Source organism: Corylus avellana, chromosome ca9 (genome assembly GCF_901000735.1).
Source record: "Corylus avellana chromosome ca9, CavTom2PMs-1.0".
In the NCBI taxonomy this organism is placed as follows: Eukaryota; Viridiplantae; Streptophyta; class Magnoliopsida; order Fagales; family Betulaceae; genus Corylus; species Corylus avellana.
The window spans coordinates 11,930,902-11,940,352 of record NC_081549.1 but is presented as its reverse complement, the minus strand read 5'-3'; the positions used below and the strand labels follow the sequence as shown (position 1 = coordinate 11,940,352).

Here is a 9,451-nt window from a genome sequence, read left to right as displayed (position 1 = left end):
GAAGGAAATGGTAGCTTAGCTTAAAGAGATTTATTTTAGGGGTCTCACATATTGAGCTCAGTTTACAGCTATACAGCAGTAATAATAAAACACAAAAGAGCAGAAGGCTGATGGAGGGAGGGGTCAGGGGAAAAAAAGAACATGATGAAAATTTCAGCATTTTTTTTTTGTACATGATCAGTTCACCAACAGATTAAATTTAGCTGTGAGTCACTGGGGTGGCCCTGGTTGGTTGTGGGACTAGCTAGCTAGCTAGGTGGCCTACTTTCACATATTTGTCCATGAATTTATCTTCCCAGTCCTGTAAAATATCAAGCTCCGATGCATCCAGACCTTCAAGGTTACCATTGATGTCCTGGGGCTTGAAAGACAGAAGCGCAAGGGCTCTGCTGGCCTCCCTTCCAGCAAACATTGCATACGCCCCACCCGGACCATAAAACATCCTGCACATAAATTGAAATTCAATGAATTCTCTCATTTCTCCAAAATCTTACTCATACATCCTACTTTCATTACTTCACCTAATTCTATAAAACAAAGAAATCTATATATTAACTTAAATTGGGAACAGGGTAAATTGCAACCCCCTTTAAACCCCCATTGAAACCCCGTTCAAACCCACAAATAAACCCTAAATAAACCCCGTTTAAACGCCATTGGAAACCCAAATAAACCCTATTCAAACCCATATTTATCTTACTCTTAGCTTATAGATAAGAAGAAGATAAAGATCATCTCAGAACCAGCAATGTTGTGACTTGTGAGTGAGTGTAAATAAATAAATAATGAGTTGATAGGAGGAATACATAAATTGCAAGAAACATGAGAGGCACCTGGAGGCAGAGACGTCGTAGATCTGGCCTTTGATGGCGATCAAGATGGGCTTATTGGGGTCAGAACCGTCGTAAGCCTTGAGTTGATGCTCAGTAACTTCTCCCAGCTGGAGCGGCTTAGCAGTAGAATTGTTCATGTTTAAAATGTTGGAGCTCAAGTTGTTGGCCATCACAACGGGGGGCTTATTGAAATCTTCGGGAGCGACGAACATGCCGCACACCGTTGTGTAGACCATAACCATGAGAGCCAGAATTGTGAAAAAGGCCGCCGGTGATAGCCCGGTGTACCCTGTTATCTCCTCCATCACCGTCGTATACACCGCCATCGCCATCGCTTGGAATTCCAACTCCAACCTCACCCACCAACTTCTCTTTCCCACCACCTACCAACTTGTTTATATAACAAGTTGATTTTTTGTCAAGTGTGGGTGGGTGGGTGGAGTCAAAAATGGCTTCCGGTTTATTTTTATTTTTCTCCTCTCCAAATTTTTTTCCAGGTGGATAATATTTTTCAAAAAAATAATATTAAAGTTTCAGTCTTTTTTAATAATATAATATAAACTTTAACTCCACCTCTAAATTACAACTCGGATCTAAAAACTACAAAATTATTGAGTTATACCTAAGTTAGATTTTTCTATTGGATTGGATGGAAATTTTAACATGTGCCAATCACATGCACATAAAATTGTTTATTATGTTAAAAATACTCGGGTTGGGAAGATAAAATGATAAAACTATTTCCCTTCTAGTGGTTGGGGTGGGAGTGCCTCCGATCAATGTAGAAGAAGACATCTTGGGATGATCATACAACCACTCTAGTCTTTATGACAAAACAAGAGAGTGGCGGTATGCAACCACCGCATAAGACAAAAAAATGGGCGGTCGTGCTGCCGTCCCAAGAGAAGACAGGGGTGGTTGCATGGCCACCCCCAAGGGAAGAAAGGGTGGCTTCCTTGACCGTTCATCTACCATTCCTAATCTTTTGAAAATAAATATACTCATTCTACACAATAATGGCAATTAAAAAAAAAAAAAAAACTATTGGTTTTATTCAAGTAGACAACGCAGGAGAAGGGGGCAGGGGCAAAATTAGCATTTATAGTTTGGGAGGCAAAAGTTAAAAAAAAAAAAAAAAAACAGTGAATTTGTGGGGTAAATTGGCCATCTATAAAAATGGGTAGACAATTTGCCGAGCAAATTCTCAGTTGCTTTTCTCTAGCACTGCCACTACCATTTCATCGTAACCCTACAGGCAAATTAATTTCCAATTTTAAAATGCACTACAACTTCTGGAAATTCTTGGCAGAAAGGCTGACTAATGCTAACAATTTTCATCCACATTTGCACAAACAAATGCTAACAATGTTCATTTATACATCTTCTCCCAATGGAAAAAGTAAATAAAATAATGCAATAGTAAAACAGCCCAATGAGTTGAACCACTTGTTGATGCTGAGAAGGTAATGATACATTTATCTCAAATGTGTTATACTGAGCATATCTACATCTGAATATGCAGCTATGACAGAAACCAGGAACAAAGGTAAAAAACATAATATGAAGAATACATAAAACAAACAAAAAGGAACACTTGGAGAGCAATGTACTTCATTCTCCAACAATTCTAAAACCCTTGCTTTATATCATTATATACATCCAGACTACACAGTAAAGGAGAGGGAAATTTCTAGTCAGATTGGTCCATGGCAAAGAGGGACATCAACCATAGCCCTCTGATATCTTACTTTCAGATGAAGGCATCTTATCAATATGTGCTTTAGCTTCCTCCACAGACTTCAAGGCTTCTTCGAGTGATCTTTGAATGGTTTTAGCCCTCTTAGTTAGCAGACTCCACGGCTTCTTTTTCAGATTCCTTCATTGAATCCACGGCTTCAACTTTCTTAATTGAATTTATGGCTTCTTCGAATGATTTCTGAATGCAAAATCAACTTTTCCCATAAGAATTTTGAAAAGTAGTTTAACTACTTAAATCCTAGGTGCAAATTTTAAACATGATCAAAGACAATGAAAAAGAAAGTTCCTAACTGCAGCTAAAGAACTTCAATAAAAAATAAATAAAAAAAAAGGTAAAAAGAAAAACGCAGAAACAAGAAGGCCCAATAGAAATAGTTATATAAAACTAGTCAACCAGAAAGAAATAAAAAGCTAAAAGGAAACCCAACAAACAGTAGCCTATTATCAGATGAAACCTATAATGGAACCAATGCAATTCTGGAGCCTGCATAGTACTTATACTATTGTTGTATGTTTCTTTGGTCTCGAAGTTAGCCCTTCCATTCTGCATCACACTATCATGCGGATTCCACATAAAGAAAGGTGAACTATATGGTACTTTTGATGTTTTTGACATAATTGCTACTATTGAACCAAGGTATTCTATAAAACATCTGCCAACAAACCTGAGAGAAATATCAATTAACTGACACAAAAAACAATGCAGGCTTGTGCCACTATCAAATATCTAGGAAAGTTGAAAAATCTTCCTTGCGAGTGAAAAATTATATAAGTTGAATAAAAGAAAAGAGCAACAAAAAAAGAACATCTCTAACCGTATCAAAACAGAATATACATGGAGCTGTCTATTGTATCATCGGTTATCCTGAAGGTGTCATAGCACTGCAGTTAAAAACATTTCTGGAGTGAAGCAGGTTTTGGGTTATATTTGTTATATATCACACTATTATATTAACAGCCATTACTTGGAAAGAAAGATAGAAAAAGAGAAAATCTCTGAAGAACTGGAGATGGAAGGGCCGGGAATAAAAATCGGTTACCTACCCCAGAGTTGTGTGTCTTCCATAGGGTCTCCATGCTCATATCGATTATAAACATTCCACCTAACAAAGCACTGCAAAAAAATCCTGTATCAGCAATTTCGAATGGAAAAGCTGCTTAACATACACCTTATTTAATAGCCACAGAACTAGGAGTAGTTTAAAAGTAATATCATCTTCAAATTGCTAGATAAATTGTAAGGAATTCAACATTACAAGTAAAATAACAGAAATTCAATAAGATACAAAAACCCTGGCCATCTACCAATATTTCATCTTTAAAAACAAATATTTGGGCCCAAATGATGATACTCAAACCTAGCTTTCACACTAAAAAACTTCCAAAATGAATAGTTGAGTGTAAATTTCAAGTTAAAAAAGAAAGGGGTCTAAATTTTTAGAAGAAGGCTCTACCACTTTTTTGGGGTACCAAAATCCTTGGTTTACATTTTTATTCTAATCTTATTGAATATTTTCTACAAAATTTGTGGGAATTAGAGCATGGACAATTCAAGGGTCCCAATTGGACTTCTCAGCAATACAAGGAAAAAAATTTCCAAACATCAATAATTCCACGGAGTGATAAAACTACACCAATCACATTTGGAACTATTTTTACCCTCCCCATCTCATGCATAAAATTAAATGATCTATCAACTTAAGTCAACTCAATCAAATCTTAATCCCAATTGATGCAGATCAACTAAGTGAATCCTTTCCCCACAGTTATTGGGATCAATTAAACAGAGAGTTTTCCGTGATCGATCCTATTTAAAACTATATTATTGTCCTTGAATAAAATATCCTCTTTTACTATCTATGCCCTCATCATTTTGGTCTCCATTTAATCCTTATTGCTTCACCGGCTTGAGTCAACTCACTCCTTCACAGCAGTTGTAGACCTTTTATAGAAAAAGAATAACATACCATGCAGAAAAAAAAAAAAAAAAAAAAAGTCCTTTAATAAATTCAAACCGAAGTGAAATTAAAAAACACATTTTACTTTGAGGGAAAATTGATTGTTGCAAATGAGGTTTCCATTCCAATTTTAAAGTTTTTCCCATCACAATTCTTGGTGCACTCATGTTAAGGAATGGAAAAAGCCACAAGATTTTTCCGTCCCATGTTTCTTGTTCAAGGAATGGGAGTAGAATGGAAACCAAAAGAGATAAAATAAAATAAAAAAAGGTCTCATGCAGGAATAGATCTGATGAATTTGATTGAGAGATGTGAAAAGTAGACCTGACGAGTTCTGATTGAGAGAAGTGTCGGTGGGGAGGTAACATGAGGAGAGAGGAAGAGCTCACTGAAAGGAGAAAACGAGCAAAAAAGAAAAATAACCAAAAAATAGTAAGAATTTTATTTCACTCGTGTAATGGGAATGACATTACTTACCCCAGCCCTTGATAACAATATAACATACGACCTTATTTTCTTAAAGAAATAAAACAAAAACCTATACCATCAACAGTAAATTTTAGCTAAAATATGACACAATTTCCCAAGTTGTCCATTGCTTACAAAGGACACATTTGGAAAATGTATTTATTATTATTAGAATATGGCTTTAGACGTTTCAATTCACACTTCACATGTTTCACATTGAAGTTTTGACTCTAATAACCGATAAAAATGCTAGATGCATAAGAATTGCACTATTGTAAGAGCATGGTCAGCTCTGACATCAAGGCCATGCACAGAGAAAATGATGCCAACTCAGGTATCCAACAACAGCCAGTAAATATTTAGAAAAGGTAAAAATTCAAAACTGCATCTAAAGCCTATTTAGTGATTTCTAAATGTGATTTTTTTTTTTCTTTTCACTTTATATTGGTTGGAGTATTCAGGAAGCAGGGAAACGTCACCCTCTACACTCCATTTTCTCCATCTTTAGCTTCAATCGGATCTGCATTAGTTGCCTTAAAGTTAGCCATGTTGTGAAAGCCATCTCTACTAATACACCATGAATTTTGAAACAATTCGCAGGGATATAAACTCAACGTTTTTCTTTTTGGTATAAACAGGGGAAAACCACCCTCAGTGTTGTATTGTACCCATCTCTAGCTTCAACTTTAATCAGCTTTATGAGTCTTTGATATTAGCATGTTCTGATTACTGAAACTCTGATACTAAATGTTGTTTAAATCTTTGCCCAAAATTAGGCCATGGACAAGATAAGCAAGAACTGATATAGAAACAAAACACATCATTACACGTATAATTTCATATTGAACAAATGTTCCTTATTGAAGAAGTCAATATTAATATAAAGATATAAAAAGACAAGACACTACAATTCTCTGGAAGCAAAGTCACAGGTGTGCATTACAAGAAGGTAAAATACATTGATTATCTCTCGAAACACTTGGCTAAAATATAGCATACTGAAACATCATCAGTGTATTTTAATTTGATATATAATTCAATCTCATTAATAGTGCAAAGGGACTTGGCCCTACTACACATGAAGTATACAAAGAAACTCCCTAATATGTAGAAAAAGACGAACAAAAATCCAAAAACTCAGGACAACTAGAAATGGCAGACTATTAAAATGCTGCTATCCATATGTAGAGGGATTTGACCCAAAATATTTTTCAGCTCTAACACTAAAGTCTCTTGATCTTCAAAGCTCCTTACATTCCTCTCTTTCCAAATATGTAGCCACATTAAACACGAAAGAGCCAACCTCCAAACTTCCAAAATATTACGACTTCCCATCTGTCCTCTCCAACTCACTAACACCTCTCTCACCCTACTAGGCATAACCCAATCAACACCAAACAAATGGTAAAGCAAACTCCATGATTCTCTTGCTATTTCAAAACGGAGAAGAAGGTGATCAATAGATTCCTCAATCCTCTTACACATGAAACACCAATCCACAACTATGACATATTTATCTTCCTCAAATTATCCAAAGTCAAGGTTTTCCCTAATGCCACCATCTTTTGAAGGAGCCTTAACTCTCCAAATACTTTTCCAAGGAAAAGGGGAATTAAGAGAAGTGAATAACACATGATAGTAGGACCTAATTTCAAACTTTCTCTTTTTGGAAGGGACCAACAAATTCTATCCTCACCTTCTTGCCCAACACTCTGAGAATACAACAGCTGAAAGAAAGAAGAGACCACTTTCATCTCCTAACCATGCACTAGTCTGGTAAAGAATATATGCCACTGTAGATTTCCATTCTGGAACGCATATGATCTGCCACCTACGCATCCTTACAATGTGCAATACTAAAGCCCGGCTAAGAAATCTTCATGGGTTGATCCCCACACTATAAACCATGCCAAAACCTCACCTTGTAACCCATCTCCCACCTCATCTCTAACAAATTTAGAGAAAACTTCCTCACCCCTCCTTATATATTTCCACACAATCACTTTGAAGGGCCTCGCAACCTCCTCAGAACACCAACCTACCCACAAATGATAATCATACTTAGTTTCCACCACCAACCTCCACAAAGCTTCCCTCTCCCACCTTGTCAGTGCATTGCTCACGAGAACTAGAAGGCACTCAAAATAGGTTTACCTGTTTGCTTGATTGTTTGCCTCCAGTTCAAGAGAGCCCAAGCATGTCGCAGATTACGCTATAAATTTCTGTGCACTCTAATCCAGCATTGGCTCAAGGAGCCAGAGCATTTGGAGAGAAAGAACTTAAAAACCAAGGTGATTATCCTCAGCTGGTTACAATTACTAAAATTCCGCAGCACTAAACTCTCTTTCCTTCTCTCTCTCTCCATATGCGGGTACATTACAATAAGCTTTGTCCACTATCCCCTCACTTTTTTTTCTCTTTTTTATGTCTCAGTAAATCCATGGACCTTATCTTCCACAACAAAGTATAATTGGGTGCATGTTTCTCTCTACTTCCTTTTAGGGGGTTACCTTGGCAGCTCTCCGACTAGGGTACTTGCCAAATGGTTTCACGGATGAATTTAACATATCATAAAGGAGGACACACGAACCAATCTACATAGTCCTTAAGCAGAATTATATGAGTAAAAGACCGATTCTCAAGAAAATAAACACACTTCACCAGGACTATATACAGATAAAAGAGGTTTCAGTTCTAAGAAAGAACATGGCGCAAAAGATCATACAAAAGAACAAACAGTTCAAACTCGAGAGGAAAACAAACACGAATGTTTTCAAAGAAAGAAGCGACATCACAAATGAATAGACAATAATAATAAGAATGGGAATACCCTGCAAAGCTAAGGTTGCGAAGAAAGGCACGGGTCGTGAGAAAGCGAAACGCAGACTCGAATGTGGATGATTCATAAACTTTGGCATTCCAAGCACGATGAGAATGATCATAATTGTTATTGTTATAGCCATAACCATAACCATAACCATAAGAAGCATAGCGACCAGACCCAGAAGGAGAGCGGAAATTGAAATGGGCACGCTTACGGTCATCGCTGAGGACCTCGTAGGCCTCGGAAACCTGCTTGAATCTGAGAGTGGCATTTTCTCGAACGGCTTGAGGCGATTGAGAGTGCTTGTCTGGGTGAAGCTGGATAGCCAATTTTCTGAATGCTTCCTTGATTTCGTCTTTGGTGGCGTTCCTGTTCAAACCCAGAACCTTGTAATGATCGTCCATCTTCCGTATATGAATTTGATTGAAATCATATTTCCTTTTTGATTTCAGAGAGTTGTGGACCTCGTGAGTCGTGGCGCTGCTACAGCCGCTTTCTTTCTCTCATTTGGTTTACTTGCTCCATTTGGCCCAACTAGAAGGTGCACATTCACTAGATTTCGAAGAAATTCATAATGCTATAGAAAAATTAAAGGGAAAGGTCCATATATCTACTAAAAATTGTGATAATTTCTTTCAAACTACTAAAAATTATCAATTTTTCCCAACCACAAATACTCTTAGTAAAATAAAAATAAAAAATACTCAAACTTCTAAAAAAAACTAAAACTAAAATAAATAAATAAATCCAAAGGGTGGCAAATTTAAAATTTAACAAAAATTTCTTCTTTTTTTTTTTTTTGGTTATGAAAAATATTTTTTTATAACTTTTTTTTTTAAAAAAAATTCTGTTTTAAAAAAAATTAACAATTTTTGTTTAAGAAAATAAAAATTTCCCTTTTTTAAAAATAAAAATTTCTGTTTAAAGAAAAATTCGTTTAAATTTTTTTTTTTTTTTTTTAAAAAAAATTTGTTTTGAAAAAAAAAAGAATTAAAAATTTTCGTTTAAAAAAATCTTTTTTTAAAAAAAAATTAAATTTTTTTTTTAAAATTAAAAATTTATTTATTTTATTTATTTATTGAATTTACAGGGTTATTTTTGTCTTATTGAGAAATACATAGGGGCATTTTTATCTTTTTGCTAGCCTTAGGGGGGACATTGACAATGTTTTGGTAGTTTGGGGAGTACATTGACAATGTTTTGATAGTTTGGGGAGTACATTGTCAATTGAGTGATAGTTTGAGTGGGATATATGGGCTTTACCCAAAATTAAATTAAATGCGAAAGAATAAAATAGATGACACAAATATTTTATGTGATTCGGTTTATAATTTACATCCATAAATAAAGTCCAAATGACTATACTATACTCTTATTCCTAAATATCTTTTACAATAGAATTGTGGTAGATAAGTTTGGTAAATCTAATTACAATCAAATTTGATTATAAAATTTGATTATAGGAGATTACAATCAATTACAATGAAATCAAATCCCATAATATTTTCTAGCATCTCCCTCAAACTCACTCAAAGGTGAAAGACCTTGAAACCTTGAGTTTAATTTTTTTTCTCGGGGCGGTCGGCGACAGTAATGAGAGATGCGCTTTA

At 35.5% G+C, this 9,451-nt stretch overlaps 2 protein-coding genes across 2 annotated transcripts; both read right to left on the bottom strand.

The window, feature by feature from the left end:
* Positions 1–1,236, bottom strand: LOC132192334 (membrane steroid-binding protein 2-like). The gene is made up of 2 exons (XM_059607635.1): positions 834–1,236; positions 1–443 (listed from the first exon to the last, which is right to left on the bottom strand). The coding sequence occupies exons 1-2, from the start codon at positions 1,163–1,165 to the stop codon at positions 245–247; spliced, it is 531 nt and encodes a 176-aa protein (XP_059463618.1). The 5' UTR covers positions 1,166–1,236; the 3' UTR covers positions 1–244.
* A 1,030-nt stretch (positions 1,237–2,266) lies between these two features.
* Positions 2,267–8,391, bottom strand: LOC132191268 (chaperone protein dnaJ 72). The gene is made up of 3 exons (XM_059606213.1): positions 7,848–8,391; positions 3,636–3,705; positions 2,267–2,769 (listed from the first exon to the last, which is right to left on the bottom strand). Exons 1-3 carry the CDS (start codon positions 8,243–8,245, stop codon positions 2,674–2,676), a joined length of 564 nt encoding a protein of 187 aa, XP_059462196.1. The 5' UTR covers positions 8,246–8,391; the 3' UTR covers positions 2,267–2,673.
* Positions 8,392–9,451: the final 1,060 nt, after the last annotated feature.